Source organism: Carassius gibelio, chromosome A25 (assembly GCF_023724105.1).
Source record: "Carassius gibelio isolate Cgi1373 ecotype wild population from Czech Republic chromosome A25, carGib1.2-hapl.c, whole genome shotgun sequence".
NCBI classification, from domain to species: domain Eukaryota; kingdom Metazoa; phylum Chordata; class Actinopteri; order Cypriniformes; family Cyprinidae; genus Carassius; species Carassius gibelio.
In genome coordinates this window covers 8448649-8470409 of record NC_068395.1, presented here as the reverse complement: position 1 = coordinate 8470409, position 21761 = coordinate 8448649, and the positions used below count along the sequence as shown (strand labels likewise).

The 21761-nt window shown below is 37.8% G+C and overlaps 2 protein-coding genes across 6 annotated transcripts in view; one reads left to right on the top strand and one right to left on the bottom strand.

Annotated features, from left to right (window-relative positions):
• Window positions 1-17186, top strand: part of LOC127947434 (microtubule-associated protein 1A-like) — a 36939-nt gene extending 19753 nt beyond the window's left edge. For both annotated transcript variants that reach the window (XM_052544548.1, XM_052544549.1), the window contains 5 exons: window positions 632-714; window positions 896-1033; window positions 1621-11959; window positions 12716-12945; window positions 13202-17186. In XM_052544548.1, coding sequence (XP_052400508.1) covers window positions 632-714; window positions 896-1033; window positions 1621-11959; window positions 12716-12945; window positions 13202-13357 — 10946 coding nt within the window. In that variant the 3' untranslated portion in view covers window positions 13358-17186. The remainder of the gene's footprint in view (window positions 1-631; window positions 715-895; window positions 1034-1620; window positions 11960-12715; window positions 12946-13201) is intronic.
• A 1815-nt stretch (window positions 17187-19001) lies between these two features.
• LOC127946958 (inositol hexakisphosphate and diphosphoinositol-pentakisphosphate kinase 2) overlaps window positions 19002-21761 on the bottom strand; it is a 65853-nt gene continuing 63093 nt past the window's right edge. For all 4 annotated transcript variants that reach the window (XM_052543801.1, XM_052543802.1, XM_052543803.1 and 1 more), the window contains 2 exons: window positions 21355-21459; window positions 19002-20012 (listed from right to left, as the gene is read on the bottom strand). In XM_052543801.1, coding sequence (XP_052399761.1) covers window positions 21356-21459 — 104 coding nt within the window. In that variant the 3' untranslated portion in view covers window positions 19002-20012; window position 21355. The remainder of the gene's footprint in view (window positions 20013-21354; window positions 21460-21761) is intronic.

The window sequence follows — 21761 nt, the reverse complement described above, 5'->3', positions numbered from 1 at the left end:
ATGAACAGAATCAAAAAAGATTCATTAATTCAAATTCTTTTATGTCATTCCAAGCTTGTTTATAGCAGCATATTTAGTTTTTTTATTGAGTTATATACTAAATTAAGTTAACTAGGGAATATCCTTAATTTATTATTCTATTTATTGTAAATGTATTAATTCAAATTTGATGTTATTAACCCATTTATCCATTTTCAATTAATTCAAACTTTCATTGTTTTTGTGAGAAAAGTACAGCTCTGATTAAATTATAATAATTACATTTTAAATGCCCTTCATTGTAGTTAGTAGTTTTGCTAACTATTATTACAAAAGATTAGCTTGAATATTGCTTAACTACTGCAAATTATTGTAGTAGTAGCTTAACACTTTTTGATAAGCCAATAGAAAGCACAGTCATTTCTCTTAAGGGATTTGTAGCAGATTACTATGTTTATAGTCTTTCAAATGCTTAAGCCTCAGACGCACATTTCTGTCTTTTCTTTCATTACAGGATGACTTTCAACTAGTGTGTATCTTCACGCTGCATCTTTTTTTGATGATTTACAAATCGTGAATAAGCTCAAGGACTGTAGTCACAATATATATTTGTAACTTAATATCAGCAAGTAAAAACATGTATTTCTTTCAGGTCAAAGGACTCTGCACCACAAAAGTGATGTTCTTGAAACAGTTGTGTTGGTGAACCCATCAGAAGATACCGTTATCTCTGAGGTAAGCCAATAAAAAAAAAAAAAAACTCTATGGTCAAGATGCTGCATGTTTCTAATAAAGATTAATAATAGGTTTGATGTTAGACTGAATAACCTTGTTGAAGTATAACCTTGTTGCAAACAGACTGACTCTAATAGTCTAATGTGTTTTAAATGCCTTTTTGTCTTTTATTATGTCCTAGATCCGTTATCTTGTATCTGACCCAGCTGTGCACAAGCTACTGGTCCTGAGCGGGCAGAGTTCTGACCAAGGTGACCTAGTTCTCCAGACTGGAGTGTTCAGTTATCAAACCTTCTCACATGTGTTTGCTGATCCTGGGGTAAGTTTAGGTAATATAACTGTATTCAGATTGTATGTGTATATATATATATGTGTGTGTGTGTGTGTGTGTGCAGTTGCAATCAAAGTTATTCAACCCCCTTGACCTGCAAGACATTTTGCTGCGGAGAACATTATGAAAACAATTCAACAAAGGCATCAGTAAAGTATTAGACTTCACCATTTTGCTACTCAACTGTGTGTGTGTAACAGCTCAAGCTAATTTTTTTTTTTAAATAGAGTTTCTAAAGACTTGTGTTTTGAGACCATTTTAGTCCCCACCATGCAAATAAGTCACTTAAAAACAGCAATGTTGAATAATTATGAAATAGCTCTGTTATTAAAATTTTATAACTCAAAAATATTACATTATACATTGATAATATCACTTTTAATATGCCAGTGAACTGTTATAGATGCAATTTTGGTTTTATCTTGGATCTTCAAAAAAGCTTGTATTTGTAAAGTACTTCAGTCTCTGAGGGGTTGAGTAATTTTGATTGCAATATATATACAGTTGCAATCAATATATATATATATATATATATATATATCTTGAGTAATTTTGGACTTGGTTTCCTCACATAGGTCAGTAATTTCCTGGTTAAAGCCAGCTCTGGACAGTGGGCATCACTGACTGTGTCTTGCCGTGGTGAGGCAGGCTGGAGCTCTCTGGGGCAACAACAACGCATTAGGGAGTTGCTGAACTATAGGCTGAATCCAGAGCCCGTACTCCCTAAGATGGAGGGGGTCACTGAATTTACCGATTACATATCTGAGACTGTGGATGTACCATCCCCATTTGACCTTCTTGAGCCTCCAACCTCTGGAGGATTCCTAAAGCTGTCAAAGCCTTGCTGCTACATCTTTCCTGGTGGACGGGGGGATTCTGCACTTTTTGCCGTCAATGGCTTTAACATTCTTATTGATGGTGGCTCTGACAGAAGGTCATGCTTCTGGAAGCTTGTCAGACATTTAGATCGTATTGATTCTATCCTTCTTACCCATATTGGTGCTGATAATCTTCCTGGAATCAATGGACTCCTTCAAAGGAAGGTTGCAGAACAGGAGGAAGAACAGTCTCAAGGCTCAACCTCCTACAGTGACTGGATGAAGAACCTGATATCGCCCGAGCTCGGAGTTGTGTTCTTCAATGTACCTGAGAAGCTTCGCACATCAGAATCAAATTTGAAAGTTAAGCGAAGCATTGAGGAAGCCTCTCTTACATTGCAATACCTCAACAAGCTAGGAATAAAGCCGGAGCCTCTTTTTCGAGTGGTTAGTAATACCATCGAGCCCATCACTCTTTTTCATAAGATGGGTGTGGGCAGGTTAGACATGTTTGTCCTGAACCCCGTGAAGGACAGTAAGGAAATGCAGTTCCTCATGCAGAAGTGGGCAGGTAACAGCAAGGCCAAGACAGGGATAGTGCTTGCCAATGGAAAAGAGGGAGAAATATCTGTTCCATATTTGACATCTATTACTGCTCTCGTTGTATGGCTCCCTGCCAACCCTACAGAAAAAATCATCCGAGTTTTGTTCCCTGGAAATGCACCACAGAACAAAATCCTTGAAGGGCTTGAAAAGTTGAAGCACCTTGATTTCTTGCGGTATCCGGTAGCCACCCAAAAAGACATTAATTCTGGCATTTCACCTTCAGCAGTAAAACAAACAAAGCTAAAGCAAAGAACTGACAGCAAAGAAAGTCTCAAATCCTCTCCCAAGACTCAAGCACCAGCTAAGCCTTTTAAGAAAGAAACCGACGAGCATGAGGATGTATCCGTTGTCGAAATGAAGAGTGAATCTGTCAACGAGAACAAAATTGAGAAAAAAGAAGCAAAGAAGCACACCAAGCCATTGAAACCAAAAACAGAAGTGACAGAAAAGAAAAAAATATTGAAGGAGAAAACACTAAAAAAACACCCCAAGGAAAGGGTGTCCAAAATGGATGAAAAGAAAGACAAAGAAAAGAGGGAAGTTAAGAAAGAAAAACGTGAAATTAAAAAAGATGATGCTGTGAAAAAAGTTGAGAAAAAGGTTAAAACTAAGGACACTTTAAAACCTGAACTGAGAAAAATAACTAAACCTGACCTGAAACCTTTTACACCAGAGGTGAGGAAGACCCTCTACAAGGCCAAAACCCAAGGGAAACCCAAAACAATAAAGAGCAAACCTACAACTGCCAAGTTAGAGAGTGCAGAGATTGTGGCAGAACCAGTGGCTGAGAAGATTGAACCTGAGAAACCAGAGAATGGGACAGAAAAAGTAATATCTGCTCCATCTACTCCAGAAGATTTAACAAAAGACTTTGATGAAATGAGACCCACTGAAATGCCAGATCATTCTGAAGCCTCTAAAAGTGCCCTTACTGTCTCTGGATTACCAGCTGAAAGAGATGATGATGTAGCAGAGGAGCAAGAACAAGATCATGTTACAGAAACTGATATCGTGGAACAAATAGCTACAGAGAAAGAAGCAGCGCCATCAGCAGAAATCCAAGAAGTGCCATCAGCAGAAGTGAAAGAAAAACAGGATGAGCCCCAAACATCAGAACTAGAGAAATTTGAGGATGAGGGTGCTGCAATTGAAGATGAAGATGAGGAGGAGGTTGAGACACAGCCTGTTAGAAGGAAGACAGAGGAGGAAGAGGAAGACATGGGAATAGGTGATGAAGAGGATGAAGGGGCAATAAAGGAAACCAAAGACTTAGAGGGAGTGGACAGAAAACATGAAGTTGAGGAAATGGAGAAGCAAAAACAAGTGGAGGAAAGAAAGACTGAAGCTGAACAGGAGCAGTTTGAAGAGGATGTGATTGAAAAAGCTGAACTAGAGGAGGCAGAGGATTTGGATGCCATTGCAGATGAAGAAATAAAAGATATCTCTGTTGAAAAAGTCAAGAAAGAAGAGGATGCATATTTCTCAGATGTCGGAGGTGTTACAGCTGGCATTACCTCTACAGCCCAAGGTGCTGCTGCAGCAGAAAACTTGTCATATATTCAGGATGAAACCATCCCAGGTTACTCTGAGACTGAACAGACCATCTCAGATGAGGAGATCCATGAAGAATCAGAAGACAGGATACCACACCTTCAATATGAGGTTGGTAGCTATGATGTCTCGGTCCCAGACCAACCAGTCTCCTTTGATGCCATCCATGGAATGAGAGAAATGCAAGCAGCTTCAATGGGCAATGGAACAGGCAAAGCATTGATTGGTGCACAGGAGCCTCCTATTTCTATCTACACCAGTATACTTGCAGCGCCATTAGCTGAAGAGGAACATGTTTCTTCAGCAACGTCTATAACGGAGTATGACAAACTGTCTTCTTTACCCACTTCCATTGCTGAAGATCAGTCAGTGGCATCCGTCACAGCACCTCAGACCGAAGACACTGGAAAAAGTTCCCTAGTCTTGGACACAGTTCACCCGGTTACCCAAACTGAGGCCACCCAAGAAAAAGACTACCTACATTCAGCTGGAACCATCTCACCAACTTCCTCCTTGGAAGAAGACAAGTGTTTCAAATCATCTCCCTCTAAGGAATCTCCACCACGTCCCTTGGAAGGCAAAACCGATGGAATTGAGATGGCCGCCCAATACGGTGATGAAGAGGAGGATGAATATGAGGATAAAACACCAAATGTTGACATTTCACTTGGAAAGTTACAAGAAGCATATGCCTCACTTGATAAACTTGAACACAACGAGAAAGAAATTGACAAACCCAAAAGTCCCGTGCCCTTAGTTCCTGATACTTCATCTGTTGAAAAATTCTCACCACCTGAGATGGAGAAAACACCAGTATTACCTTCTAGGGAAGACTCATCTTTTGAAGCACAAACAATACTTACCTCCCTAACGCACAGTGTTTCTAAGCTTCCTGTTACTGAAACTAGTGTTATTCCAGATGTGGAAGACCGATGCATTAGCCCTGATGACAGCACTGTAAAAATGGCTTCTCCTACACATTCTGGACCACCTAGTGCATCTCACTCTCCCCTAAGAATGTCACCTGTGGAAGAGAAGGATAAAGTTCTCATTAAAGAGACTCATCAAGAACCAGTAGAGCCACTTAGCCTCACTGAAATTAAATCTGAAAAGGAGAGTGCAAAACAAAAACCTGGTATTTTAGATGAGAAAGAAATATCTCAAGAGAAGAACGAAAAGAAGAGAATCCAGGAAGCAACCTCTGTACCATCTCCACTTGTTGATGACTTGTCAGCTAAAAAGGAAAGTCTACAAGTTCTACCATTAAAAGAAATAAGTGATACAAAGGTAATGCCTGATCCAAGTGTTGAGAAGAAGGGTGCATTTGAAGAGAGCAGCAAGGCAGTAATTCTTGAGGATAAAGATAGCAAGTTATCTGATGATCATGACATTGAAGAAACTTGTGATTTAAAATCATCCACAGACGAAGAGAAAAAAGAGAAAGAGAAAGAACAGGATGGTGAAAGAGATGATGCTGAAGGGAAGCATAAGGAAAAAGACCAATTATTAAAGTATGCAGAGGTTACAGATAAAGGTGATGTAATATCAGAACCAGAAAAAGCAGCATTGCCATCTAAAGATGATTTTGATAAGAAAAATGCAAATCAACAAGAGTCTCAATATATGAGTTTTCCAGCAGTTCTGGAATGTTCAGAGATAGAAAAACAGGAGAAACAAGAAGTAGAAATTCAGTCAGAGAAAGCCAAAATATCATCAAAATTAGACAAGGAATCCAAAGAGAAAGATCTGACTGATATATCTGGTCAGTCCATAGAAAGCCCAGACATCAAAGCAGAAACATCAACATCTCATGAATTAGCCAAAAAATATATGGAGACACAAGACACTGTAGTGACAGATATGACAACTAAACCGGAAATGACCTCTGAGCAGAAGTCTGAATCAACTGATATTGAAAAGGAGGTTTTCGAGGTAACTGATTCATCCGTCTGTATAACCCCATTTAAGGAAGACACAGATGGTCTCAAATCTCAAATACAACAGTTAAGTAAAAAAACAGATGTTATCTTGAAAGATGAAGCAAAGTTAGAAAGTAAAAGTGAGGCTGGACTGACATATGAGAAAATAATTTCAGCTGCCAAAGAACATGAAGACTCTCGAGAAACAAATGTAGAGAAAGTAAAATCTGTGATGCAAGAGCAAATTTCCCTCTCAAAACCAGATGTTCAGTCTACAGAGATACATGTAGAACTGTCCATTATGGAGAAGGATATGTCTGCTAAAGATGATCAAGAATTTAAAGGTATGTCAGCGCAAGATATGAAATCTCATATATTAGAAGCAACTCCAGGTGAGACTGAAATTACTAGTAAACAAGATGAAGACTTGAAGGAGAAGCAATTGGAAGAAACTCAAACCAAACAACATTTAGAAAAAGCAGATCTATCATACAAAGAAGAGCTTCAACTAACACATTCTGTAATTTCACAATACACAGATGAAACTAGCCAAGATAAGGAAACTGTAGAGGAGACTATACCCAAAACACAAATATCTATTTCAGACAAAATGGATTCCTCACCAATATTCGACCAGGAACCTAAAGATGAACCACCAGAATTGAGCCAAGGTCAAGCTTTGCTTTCTGAATCTGAGAAATTAGATTTGTCCTCTAAAGATGATCAGGATCAGAAAAATGAAGAGTTAATAAATCTAACTAGCAAAGCAGATGAAGAGTCTATAGAATGTCAGACTTATGAAAAAACAGATAAGCTTACTATCTCTAAATCTGCAATTGATTCTGAAGTGAAGAGTGAACCCCAAACAATATCACCAGAAAAAGATGATATGCAAGCTAAAGAAGAAGAAATAAGCAAAGGCATATTTGTTAAATCTGAACAACCAGCTGAGTTTGAAGACATTTCCCCAAAAACGTATGAATCTAAAGATAGGTGTGTGGAGGATACTCAACTTCAGATATCTACAGATCAATCTGTATCTGAGAGTGCTAAAAGTGACCAACTGTATGAAGAAAAACACACTGAAGAGATTGTATCTAAAGTACCTCAACCAAGTATGGCAACAGATGTGCCATCTGACACAAAACAAGAACCTAAGGCAGTATCTGTGGAAGAAAGGTCAGAACAGATTCGAACAGAATCAAAAACTATGGATTCAAAATCAGAACACGACACCGTAGACACACTGAAGAAAATAGATCCTCCCATTGCAGAAGAAAAAACAACTGATTCGAAAGTGAGCAAAGAGCTTGAGGAGAAATTAATGATAGAAAATGAATCAAAACTGGTGTCAGTTGAAACCAAAATGGACTTGGGAGGCAAACAGAAATCTTTGGTAGAATCTTCAGAACAAATGTTTGAGACCTCAGATCTGAGTTGTAAAGAAAAAGTGGAATTGAAAGATGAACCTAAAGGAGATATCAAACAAGACATTTCATTACATGAAACAGATACTTGCCCATCGTCAGACATTGGATTCAAATTAAATTTAGATTATAAAGAAAAATTCATTGAAGAAGCCTCCTCAACAATGGACAAAACAAAAGACACCAAGTCAACCTTTGAAACCACATTTCCAACCAAATTTTCAGATGAAGATGAAAGCACTGAGGAGGATGAAGGAGATGCTATTTGTATGGGAGGGGCTGGTTCAAGACCATTATCAGTGGAACCTTGGAAGTCTGAAGAACCAATGGCAAGCAGTTCTGCACAACCACCAGAGACGAGCATAAAAAAAGAGGAAATTGTGCCCCATTTAGAAGAAAAAGAGTTGACTAGAGATTCCAGTGGAATATCACCTGAAATAAAGGAGTGTAAGGTGGATACATCACTTACACCCTCTACTATAGATACAAGTACTAAAGCAGTCTCAGAGACTCTTACTGAGAGCAAACCAACAAGTATTCCACTGCCCAGCTCTGACAGTCAGGCAAGTGAGGTTGACCAACATGAAACATTGCTCTCTTCGAAGGAAGCTGCAAAACATGAGAAGGAGGCTGAGAGGGAAAGGGAAGGAGAACGGGAGATTGCCTCTCCAGGGTTAGAGTTACATTCCGATTTCCAAAAGACTGGCAGTGCAGATGAGAAATGTCCTGAAAAGACTGATAGCGAGAGAATGAAATCTGATGACAAGATGACTTATGAAGTGGAAAAAGAAAGCTATGAAGCCTCTAAATATGAGCCGTATGAAAAGCCCATTTCAAAAGACACTGAGAGAGGAAGTGAGGAAGAGGACCAGTACCCTAGTCTGGATAGAGATTTAGATTACAATAGAAAAACAAGGCAGGCCACTTTGCTTGGAGCTGCTTGTTCAGAAGAAGAACAAAGTGACGATGAGCCAGTGTCTTTCAGCAAGGTTGATTACCAGATCTCACCAAGTATTCAGAGCAGCCACACTGCCTCCTCAGAGCAAGACAATAAGGAACGATATCAAGAAGAAGAATTGGTTAGAGAAGAGAGACCAGATCTTTTTGTTGACAATAGTTTAACATATGACAGAAAAGCCACTTCAGCAGCAGGTTCAAGCCTGTTTGCCTCTAGTGATTTGCAATATAAATCAGAGAAATTGGAGAGAGAAGAGAAGGAGAAGGAGAAAGAGGACACACATTCTCCTATTCAAAAAAAAGATGACGAAAGTCATGTTAAATTGTCAGATAAAGAGCCATGTACATCTGCTTCCAGCTTTTTAAAACCTGACACACAAGAGAAAGACCATAAAACAGAAGAAGCATTGGCAATGCCTCATTCAGAGGACTTGGACACGACCAAAACCCATGTGACTGAAGCTTCCCCTCCACAAGGGATTATTACATCATCCCAGGATAAAAATATTCATGGTCTAACAACTTCATCAACATCTGCTTCCGATGAGAACAAAGTTATCTTGGAGAGTCCAATCTCAAGTGATAGTAACAAAGATAAAAATAAGCTGGATCCAGCTGAAAGCCGAAGTGACCTGTTTTTTTCTGGTCGATACTCACCACCCGAAAAGGACATGCTTGCTGGCAGGTTATCACCTGAAGATTCCAGCGCTGCCACTCCTGGTTCTTCAGGGCAGTCCATGAAAGTCGATGACAATGTTCTTGCACTTGAGTGCACTGGCAAAAGTGATTCTCTTTCAAGCAAGTCATTGATTGTGAGTGCGGAGACTGAAGAATGCTTGGTCAGAAGCCAAAAAATATTTGCAGAAGAAGAGGATGACTATGAGGATGAGGAAGAGGAAGATGCAAGTGACTTGGATATTGAAAAGGGTGCCAGAGAGATGTCTGAGAAAGAGTCCAAAGTAACATTTGATACAATGTCTGCATCTAAACCACTCAAAACCAAACAAGAAGATATTACTGGTCCCTTAGCATCTGGAGCAAGTACAGAAGATCTACAGACAGAAACAACTGGTGATTCATCCACAAAAACGTCCCCCACAACAGAGCCTTTATCAGTACCTGGAGACCACAAGGATGTAATCAGCAAGGAGGATGAACAGTCCAAGAAACAGGATAATAGTTCAGTCCAATATGTCATACCCAAACCCAGCGATGACAAACATGGACCACAGAAGACATCTGATAAAAAGCCTGAAGAGACTGAATCCCTAGCTGTTGCTCAAGCAGCAATGTCTGATGCAACTTACTCATCATCTTCATCCTTTAGTTACTCTTCTTCAACGTCTGCCTCATATTCAACGGGTCAACACCTTGGAGAAGGCCTAGAAACACTGATTAATATTCCTAGTGTCCAACTAAGATCAGATGGAGATAGTATATCATACGAGTACTCATCGTTAAAAGAGGAAGAGTCACCCATTATGGATTTACCATGTTTAAAAAAAGACGAATACATGGAAGTCTCAGAGCGAATTACACCTGCTACAACAACAGCTGAATCAATATCTAGTCTTGCCAGGTTTTCTCCTCTCAGTCCCTTGGAGGAATCCAAATCATTTCTTCAAGATCAAACATCATCAGCAGAGGAAAAGTCAGAGGAGGATATGTCAAGCATTAAATCTGACAGGGATCATGTCTCTCATCCTAAACATGTAGCAGAGCCACATTCCTCAAAATCACCAGAATCAGCAACTTCTGAGCATGCAACTCATCCAATTGTGGTGGCATCTGAAACATCCCTCAAGTCTGACCTTGCACCTTTGGAGAAGGCAGTCTCTGCAGACAAACAGTCACAGGAAAAATCCTCTGATGATGAGCCTGAGGACAACAAAAGCATTTTCGAGGAGGGAACCTTACCATGCAGAATTGAATGTGAAAGATCTTCAGCTACAGAACAATTAAGCACAGCATCTTTACCAGAGCAACATGCTGATGTAAAACCCTCAACAATATTAGATTCATTTGATCTGCAAACCATAGTTGGACCAAGAGAAATGGCAAGTTCTCAGAAGCTGCCAGTCACAACATGTGGGACTCTCAGTACTAACACAGAAAGTGAACAAAGTATGAAGCAAGAAGAGGCAGAGAAGTCTAAGGAAATTAAAGACTTGGCTGAAAAAGTACAGGAGAGGGTTGAAATGAAAGAAGCAAAAGTGAGCAAGATGGAATATGAAGTGAAGTGTGAGACAGATGAGAAAGAGGGAGTAAAACATAAAACAACTGAGGAAGAACAGATACAATCTGGAAAGATGGTCGAAGAAAAGATGGGAAAGAGCCTAGATAATGGCAAGAAGTCAGAGCAGCAGAGCGACAGTGGAAGGAAAACCGAGCAGTCAAAAACAAAGAAAGAGGTAGAACAAATTGATACAATTGTAGAAAAGGAATGTAAAGAAAAAATGGAAGAGAAGAAAGAGCAAACAGAAGAAAAAGTGATGGAAAAAGACAGCAAAAAAACAGATAGAGTTGAGTCTAGCCAGCACTGTGCCCTTGCACCTACAATAAAGCAAGATGATTTTGTATGTCTAAAGGCTCCAACTGGCTATAGGGAAGATGTTTATGAGGGTATAAAGCAGGAAAAGGGGGGTGAAGAGGAGGAAGAGAAGTACGATTCAATGGAACGTTCACCCACTCCACTATCCGGAGCACAGGCTTGTTACCCTGAGGTCTCCAAGACGTCAGATGAGGGATTAACTCGACCCTCTGATCTCGCTATGGAGGCCATGTCCTCACATTCAGCTTCACCCTTTAAACACCACAAAGGAGACATCTCTCCATCCTTTATAAATCCAAGCCCACAGGAATTATCAAGCGAGGATGGAGAGGAAGATGCTAGAAGCGATCATTCAAAGGATGATGATGGTGATGAGCGTGAGCTGCATTCTGTCAAAAGGAGATCTCACAAACAGCATCATCATCATCCCCATAGTCACCATGAAGTTGGTAAGGAGGGATCACACAGCATTCCGAGTGGTACAGTGACTGGGCACGGCATTATGCTGGCAGGGGAGGAAACTCCTCCTACATCTTTGAGCGAGTCACTCCCATCTCAGTCGGACTCAGATGTTCCTCCAGGGACTGAGGAATGTCCTTCAATTACAGCAGAAGGAAACCTTGATTCTGATGAAGACGCAGAACATCTACCTGTGGACAAAATGTCTACAGCTGGCGGCAACGGAGGAAGTCATCATTCTTCCTCCCCGAGGAATCAAGATCCCCCTCCCATCCCAATGAAAGACCATCTTCCTCCCCCTCCACACCCTGATGTGTGCATGGTGGACCCAGAGGCCCTTCTTAATGGCCAGACCCACACAGAACGACCAATGAAGAAGGACCTTAAAACAAATAGAGGCTTGAGGAAGACACTAGGGAAGTCTGCATCGCCTGCACGTAAGGGAGATGCAAAAAGCAGGAGATCTACTACACCTGTCAAGCAGACATCCAAAGACTCCTCACCTCATGATCTTAAAAGAAAAGATTCGGAGAAGACTTTGTCCAAAATGTCTGAGACACAGGGATCCAGGGGAGACATCCACAACCCAGGAAGAGGATTGGTCAATGGCGTTAAGAGTAATGCAGGTACAAACATCAGGGATGCATGACATATTAGTACCAGATTGGTTTTTGAGTGATATTACAGATTTTAATAATTTATCAGGCAATATTGGATATTTAATTGGATATGCTAATTGCCTTTACTTACATTTAAATTATCTTCAGTGTAATGTAACACTAACTTAAATTAATTCTTCAAACACACAATTTAATACTGTTAAAAGTAGTTTTTGCTGTTAAAAGTAAAATGAATATTAGGGTGACCATATTTTTTTTTTTGGGATTTGTGCGCAGCGACGCTTCAAGTCAATCGAACGAACAAACAAACATGTGCGCATATTTGCATCGCTTTGATCTTTCCCGTCTTGATCTCACCTTCTCACACGCAGCCCCACGATTGGTCGATTATGTACAATACCTGCATGTTATTGGTTAAACTGCTTTGGATGTTTTAGGCATTATTAAAATCCTGGCTGGGACGTGTCCCACATGAACCGCGCATATGGTAACCCTAATGAACATCCTTTTTCATACTGTACATTATAATGTTGTGATATCTAAATTTTCTTTTACCATTTAAAAAACAGATTTTTGTTTTTAGTGCTTTCTTTTTAATTTATTTAGACAAACTGGTACAGGTTTTTTTAATGTTGTCTGTTTATTGGCAATCAATCATAACATGGTAGAATTATCAGTATAAGCCAGACAAAAATCTCAATTGTACAGCATTGGTTCTTCACTAAACCACACATACAAATAACCAATGGTATATACTTTAAGGCTCCAACCTGAAATCCATTGCTGGGACTCCACCTGGATCACCCATCTATGTCGATCTAGCTTACATTCCCAACCACTGCAGTGCTAAAAATGTTGATCAAGAGTTCTTCAAGCGAGTGCGAGCAGCATACTATGTCATCAGTGGAAATGACCCAGGCAGTGGTGAACCCAGCCGTGCCGTTCTAGATGCACTCCTGGAAGGGAAAGCACAATGGGGCACCAATCTCCAGGTATGATTTGACTTTACAGTAAAATGAAATATATGGATGAGTTTGTATGTTTGTTGTCGTAATCCCATAGAGCAGGGGGGTTTTCAACTGGGGTCTAGGGACACAAGGGGCTACTAGTTAATATGCAAACAAAAATGGAAGTGCACTCAGTATATTAATTCAGTCCATGTTTAATGTAAGGATTGAAACCCCTATCCAAATTTTTTATTTGCAAGCAGAACTCTGCATTTCATCTGACCATCTTCTTCTCATTTAGGTCACTTTAATCCCAACACATGACACAGAGGTAACTCGGGACTGGTATCAGCAGACCCATGAGAAACAGCAGGACCTGAATATAATGGTCTTGGCCAGCAGCAGCACAGTGGTCATGCAGGATGAATCTTTTCCAGCCTGCAAAATAGAATTTTGAATTGGTTTTCTATTTAGCGCTTTTCGTTCGTTCCTCATTCATTTCTAATCTTTTAGGTTTAGATGAGTCGCTTCAACCACAACCTTCCATCCGCTGCCATTTATAGTTGTATTCTAATCCTCAAACATGCAACAAAATCCTAGTGCTGTCAAAAGACTTATATTATAAGCTTTGGTCCTGATTCTATTGTACATTTTTGATTGCATCTGCAAGGCTTTGGCAGAAAACTGAATGTTCACTAGCTAGCTGTTATGAAATAATAAATGTAATTTTCAAGTAAGCTAAAGTTGCATTGCAAATTGAGCTCTTATATTCTTTAACAACTTACCAGAGACCAGGATTGTATCCTGCCTGTGATTTAAATTCAAAGCAGAAAAAAGCCCTAGGTGAATTGGTTAATTCATTATCTGATTCATGTTCTGCATCCATTATCATCCATTTTAACACATGTACCACATATAGACACAGTTGTCCAGCAGAACATACTCTAAACATGAGGTCACAAGGCCTTGAAGAAACAACCTCTAAACTAAAAAAAGTTCAGAGTAGCTGTCTTGTGAGCTACGGTTACAGTGAGGCTAGATGCAGTCTCTCCATGAGATCACATACCAGCAGAAAGAGTGAAGAAAGAAATAACTGTACTCTAAATTGCTAATCCAAAGCAGATTTGTGCCAAATCTCAATTCTTTCAAATGCTGATTTACAAAATCAAACATAATCCAAGATTTGTGCCCCTTAGGTGACAAAAGATGGATCATTCTCTATTCAAACATCTAAGCAATCCTACAGTTTTATCTCAATAATGTGATAGTAGGGAAGACTCTACATTAATATTGTTCATACTTTTAAGAGTAAAGCAAAGTAGAGGACATCTCGACAAACGACTAATCCACTGATATGACTTTAGTTTTTGATTTTGGTTGAGTAGGCTCTAATTTTATCATATCATGATCATGTGCATTCAAGGTTAAAAAATGCAAAAGATTACAGGAAGAATAGTTTTGTGTTTTCTCAGTATTGCAATTACTGTACTAAAGCATGAGGCTCTCTAGCTTGGACTTAACGTTGTAGTTGTATTAATTTAGTGATCTGTTGTGGGGATCTGTTGGGGTCCAGATCTCTTTTCCAAAGCAGATTGATAACGAGCAATTTAAACACAATCTGCCCATAAATTGAGTAGAGCACTGTTAGAGTGAAATGGAGATTTTATTTTATTGCCAATTACATGATGTTCTGTTGTTTCAGTGAAAATATAAATGTGGCCACTTTAAAGACCAACAATTCCAATAATGCTTCAAATTATCTGATATATATTTTGGAGTAGAGGTTTCAGACTTGTGACTTACTGAATGTTTTGTTTGTGCATTGCTGATATACTTGACCTGATTTTTTTCCCCAACCTGAGAATCTTCGACCCACAAGCACTTTAGGTTTAACTTGTTTGAAAGGAAACTTGTGGTGGAAATTACATTATAAATCAAAATGTAGCAGTAGAGACTAATCAGTCAAATAGAATAGTTGTTTCATGGTTGCTGTGAGAGCAGACAGTGAGGGTTATCCTCGTGCCTTTTGCGTGTTGTTTGACTAAGAAAATGTTAAGTCATCACATACAAAAATATGTGTACTAACAGATTTATTTTGGATTAGCGAAAATTTGAAAGGCTTTACAGCCTTACTTCTTTAGATTTATGCTAATAAAGTTTTAATTGAGTATTATAAAAAACCAGGCATTAATAATGATAACACTTTAGAAGTACCATTGCACTTTTCTAAAATTAAGTCAGTTTGGTAGGTAGGCATCATGTAAATAAATACAATTTTAATTTATATTAAAAAAAAAAACGATTAAAATGACAACATTTGTTTTTTGGTCTGATGAAGTGATCAATAACAACTTTTAACTAGTTATTATCTAAATTTAATTCTATGGAGGTCAGTTGAGAAGAAATGCACTTAAAGTACTAGAACAAGAAGAGTTTAAAATACATTTTGGACTTTTGTTGCCAGTATCACTTAACATTAATTGGCATTTTTATGGCTTATATCTTTACAAATAGTAAAAATATGAATTCAACCTAACCTGAAGTTATATCAGTTACAAACAAGCTAACAATAAGTGTTTCTGTTTGCACTGGAGGCAAAAAAAAACCCATTAGCGATCTGTCATTGGCTTTAGAATGCTTTTGGAACTGAATGCCTTTTGGAACAGTCAAATCACTGTCTTGATTTGACAGTGGCTCTACATCTTCAGTTACATTGTGAACTGTATTTTCACTAGTAAAACATCAAGGCCTCACTGGTAAATGCACAATTGTTTTGTCCTTAAAAGAACCCTGCACCGCATCCCTAACCCTAATCCAGTATATTCACAGTGAGTGGTTTGTTTTTAGTCTGTCCTGATTTTTTTTATGTAAAAGTCAGTATTATGTATTGCAGCATACTTAATTTTGAGTTATTTAAATATAGATTTAAGTTCTCTCAGAGAAGCTGTCTTTGAAATGGTCAGTGACAGGGTCTATGTGTACTTTTACTAACTGAGAACTCAGAGGTTAGCAGTGGTGGTCAAAGCCTAAGAATTAATAATCACTAGGGCCTCAAACAAAACATAACAAAAACAATAGATGATGTTGAAGATTATACTAGTTAGATACAGAATCATTTGCAAAACTATACCCAATTCCAACGATGTACGCAAACCCACACTGAGACCAAATTTGTAAATTTTTTTTGCTGGAAGGATTGTTAAAACGGGCTGAATCTGTACTGTAGCCTACATCTTATGGTTTGGATATATTTTCATATTTGAAAACGTTTTTTTTTTTCTCTCTGTCTCAAATACCTGGCCTTAGTAACAAGTACTATATGGTCTTATTAAATAGCTGTGATTTCTTTACACAAAATTAGTTTTGTGATAAAGAGGAATGCACTAACTTTTAAATAATATTTTTTGAATGTAAATGTTGCTTCGCTGGATGCTGCTTGAACAAAACAAAGAACTAGCAAAATATGCACATGGAACAGTAAACCTCAGAAAATGGGTCACCGAAAGACCTGGCTAAGATCGTGAGTGACTCATGACAAAATATTACATGTTCAGCTGTTGCTGATTTTAGTACAAATACATAACTCTCTTGAAAATAAGATTTAGAAACTTTGGTTTGCAGAAGGCTGTTTCACAACTACCACACTGAAAATGGAATACACTATAGCATTGAGGTTTCCTCCTTTACAATAACAAAAAAAAAGCCAAAATAGAAATCAAAACAAATGGCGTAACCTGTACATAAATCAAAATAGCTGACGTGGTCATTTATGTGAAATGCTTTCTTTAAAGAAAGTTCTATGGTCATTGTAATTCTACTTCCTAAAGATAAAAAAGACTGCTTAAAGTACCTCTATGAATCTCTATTAGTTCAATTTCATTCTTACTTCAAATGCATCATGATGTGATGGCTTCATTTAGCCATGTCATGTATACGTATTCATCTTTGCATGTGACCTTATTAGTTATACTCCTGAATGTAATTGTTTAATAATCAGAATTAAAACTATTTTAAGAAGATATATTTGAAGCTAATTGTCTTTATGGTACTGAAATATGCATATATTGTTGGGCTTGGCTTCTGTTTGCCCTAAGATGTTGTTGAGAAGATGCTGTGATATTTCCTCGTATTTTGGCGCTGAATGAATCTTAGTTCTCTTCTTCTTTAGTGCAATATTCAACATTCTGTCTATAAAAGCTCAATGCAAAAGTAGATTTCTGCTGATTTACTGTAAAGGGAACCATCCTGGTGATCATCAATAAAAAACATCCAAATTTGGAAAACTCTTTCTGTGTGGACCTCTTCATTATTATTATTATTTTTAATTTTTTTTCATGCACTTGTCCGACACTGTCGACCAAAATACAATATTTAAATGAAATGGAAGTGCAATGACATGGTCGATCTCAAAACAAATTAATAAGCCTGATTAAAAATGTATAGTGTTAATCTGACCTTATGAAATACTTGATTCTGATTGTTCAATCGCAACAAAAGTGCTCTTCAACTTTCCGTACTGTCGGTTCAAGATTTTTTTTCCATTCATTTTTTGCATTCTTATAAAAGTCTTCCTCAAAATATTATAAGAAAGAGTGCTCACAACGGCTCTGTCTTTATGATATATAAATTATAGGTTAACGCTAGGGTGACCATACGTCCTCTTTTTGGACCTAAAAAAATTCCGGGATTTGGCTTTTGCTTTCTACAGTCGCCATTAGAGATGGGCGATACCACTTATTTATGATACTGATACTTTTAAAGGCCGGTATCTTCGATATCGATACGATACTGAACTTTTAAATTATGAAATGTATTAAATTACTTCAGTGTAAAATGGGTAATGATATTCCACTAAACGTTATATTTGAAACGCGTTTTGACATTCAATATGCCTTAACTGCAATTTATAAGGTTATATTTTTGTTTAGACATAAAAATATGTTTTTTTTTTAAGTGGTAACCATGAAAATCTAGAAATACTATAGTTGCACTATGCTCACTTCAGTATAACCATGGTTCATTTTCCTTAGGGACTTCCAGTGGCAGGCTGACGCATACATACAATGCACTGTTTTTATTCTGACAGTGTATGATTTATACTAACATTACAGAAGAGAACATACTGTAAGCTAATAAGTGAACTTTTAACAGTCAATTTAAATCACTGTAATTGCACAAACGATGTAGGATACAATTTCAGATTATTTTTCACATTCTAGTATTGCATATAATAGTTTTGTTCTCGGAGGAAATTTGTGGTGTGGTTACTGTCGACAGATGTTTGAACCTAGAACAATCTTTTTTTGAACAGTTTCTCCTCCTTTCCTTTAACACTGAAATTATCTCACCTCATGCTAACTAAGCGTCCACAACAACACACTCATTTTGCTAAATCTCTTGGCCGGAGCTAAGTGGTTGTTAGCCTCTTAGTCTCTGAGCACCGGCCGATGACACACTTCTTAATTCGCCAGCTCACCGTCATGGATAACCGGCCTCTTGGTTGTTATGATGATTTCATATTACAATCAGGGGAGAGGGATTTTAGGGCAGAGAGGTGAGAGCAATTTATGATATTGTCTTTTCAATTTGATTAATGGTCTCGGTAACCTGTCAGAATTTATATGGCACATAAATTGTGAAATGAATTAGGCAGCTACTATGCAATTCAAACTAGGTTAGAGAATATGCACAATATCATTCACTGCAAAGACCCGATTCTGTATTATATTTCATCATTCCACTCCATCAGGTCCCTTTGGGACAATTTCCACTGGGCGTCTGGCATATTTTTCCCCACATGAATGAAAACGAGCTAACAGAGCACACTCTGACTTGTTTTTCGGACGCAGGCTGCCTGTGATGACTCGAGTCTTCACACACCAGGCAATCCGTCACTATAGCAACACAGCAGCACAGCTGAGGGCAAAGCATGAGTCATCATTATTGTTTTGCATCACTCTTTTGAGACCCACTCACACCGCAGATTGAATTTCAAAACCTCAATTAGGTCGGAGAGAACAACAAATGGCACAAGGTATAACTCACACTGATTTGGCATACTATGAAGCTATGCATTTGATTCATAAAAAAAATATCACAGATACTTTTAAAGCAGTTTTATTAAGTAATATAAGTCAAACATTTTACAGAGTAAACAACAGCAGACAGCTGAACATTCTTGAAAGGTCTACTGCAGCTCATTAAAATTTTTCATTTTCATTATTCACTCACCTTCAAGCTGCTCCAAACCTGTATGAGTTTCTTCCGCCGAGCACAAAATAAGATATTTTGAAGAATGTTGGTAACCAAACATTTGACATAACCATTCACAGTTCGGGGTGGTGTGGGGGGGTACTATGTAAGTGGTTACCAACATTCTTCAAAATATCTTATTTTGTGTTCAGCGAAAGAAAGAAATTCACATGTCTGGAATGACATGAGGGTGAGTAAATGTTTAGATGAACTATCCCTTTAATCATTCTCAAATGATAATTTTTGCATTTCATACAATACAAATACAGCAATTTTCATTTAAATCTAAAAACAAATCCTGTGATCAAAAAAAGAATAAAAAATATATATAAAATAATTCTGATATACAGAAAAACTGAAAAAAAGAGTGGTTAAAATAAAATTACACAATCTTGATCTGAGTGATTCATTATATTTTTTGTAGACTCATTGGTCAATGTTGAGTATTTATTTGAGTTGCATTACTGGTAGGGTGAGAAAAAAGATGCACAGACAATTACTATTATCTGTAATGTCTCTGTCTCTCCACCGGAGCTCAGAAGTAAAGAGGAAGAGCTGATAACTGGTTTCAGAGCTGTATTTGCTGGCGGATCAAACTATCAGCTCAATCTCAGCCAAAGAGGCTCTGTGTTGTTTAGGCAGAAGTGCAGATAGTAGAATATTAGCAGCTATGTAGATAACTATATCCGTTTCAATCTTAACCTCGATCCTTTAGAGAGAGATACTGCAAAACTGATATAAGAGCAAAAACTGTTTCCAAGATGTCTACTTGCTGTTGAATCTGATGTTGGAAGAGGGCTCTGTTACAGATGGAGACAGGGACCCGGCCCTGGATACGGTACTGGGAGGGCTGCTGGTGTCTGCACACACAAACACACACAGTTAATGTCTTTTAGAATTTTTTTTATTTCTAGTTTTTGTCTTGTCAAAAAATATCCTTTAAATGGAGCAATGTCATATTCATTGATTTAATCAAATTTATATCGAATAAAATGGTTTTATGGTCACCAAGGCTGGATTTATTTGGTCAAAAGCACAGTAAAATACAGATTGCTATATATATATTTTAAAAATGTAATTCGTTATTGTAATTTCAAAGCTGAAAATGACTCCAGTCTTCTGTGTCACATGATCCTTCAGAAAACATTTTAATTTGCTCACTTTTTGCTCAAGAACCATTTTTTATTATTAACAAAATGAATTTTTAAAACACATTATAAAGTCAGCCAAACCTGAACCTGTTGTCAGATTCTTAGTATTTATTTCATAAATCATAATTTTAGTGACCACATTTATAGAAACAATATCCTGCTGTACTAATGTTACATATCAAATAACAGAACAATTACACTATTAATCTGAAATCTACTTTTGTCTTCCAGCATGTTCCTGGCCCCACTTTCATAAACAATATTATAGTAAATAGGTTAAAAAAAGGCAGACAACGCAGTGACTAACGCAACCTAGATTCAAACTGAAAGCTGCTCCTAAAGCCACAGACTGAACATAAATCACTAAACTCCCAGAGGAAACTGCGGCATTAAACGCCAACAGTAATCATCTAAACGGCAGAGCTAAAAACTAGAATAAACCTGACAACTTAACTAATTCTTGCACCAAATATGAAGTTTCATGTGCCCTCAAATTGCCTTATCCTGCTAAAAAAAGTACTGTGGAGGTATGCATACAGTATGTGATGGACACTGGATATGAAAATCTTTAAAGGTATCTTGAGTAAAACTGGAAGCGGCGAGACCAGGTTAACAAAATACGGAAATCTGTGAAAATCCCCTATTTTTACTGATGATGGCCATCCCTTTATGACCACAGTGTACCTGTCTCGTTATAGCTACTTCCAGCAGACATGGATTTCACAAAGCTCAAAATTGTGTCTAACTAATTTTTTGATAATGTCAATGACTTCACTCGACTCAAATGGCCTCTACAGTCACCAGATCCCAATCCAACAGAGCACCTCTAGGATATGATGGAAGATTCACATCATGGAATGTCGGCCGACAAATCTAGAGCAACTGTGTGATGCTATCATGTCAATATGGACCAAAATCTTTCCGGAACGTTTCCAGCATCTTTTTGCTATGAAGAATTAAGGCAGTTCTCAAGGCAAAAGAGGGTCCACGCAAGGTGTACCTAATAAAGTGGCCAGTGAGTGTACATCATGATAAAGTGAAGTATACTCACACTAGAGAGACTGTGCAGCTGGTTGGTTCTGGTCCGGGGTTGACATTGGCGTCTCCTCAACATCTATGGATGGCTGGGAGTGGGTCTCAAACATGGCAGACAGGGCTAAAGAGCAAAAAAGGAATATACACTCTTAAAAAGAAAGGTTCCAAAAGGGTGTTTTTACAGTGATGCCACAGAAAAACCATTTTTGGTTCCCTAAAAACAAATTTTAGTGAACAGTCATTAAAAGCATTTTTAAGTGTGAAGAACTTCCTAATAAACTCAAAAGAAACTCTTTCCACTATATATATATATATATATATATATATATATATATATATATATATATATATATATATATATATATATATATATATATATATATATATATATATATATATATATATATATATATATATATATAT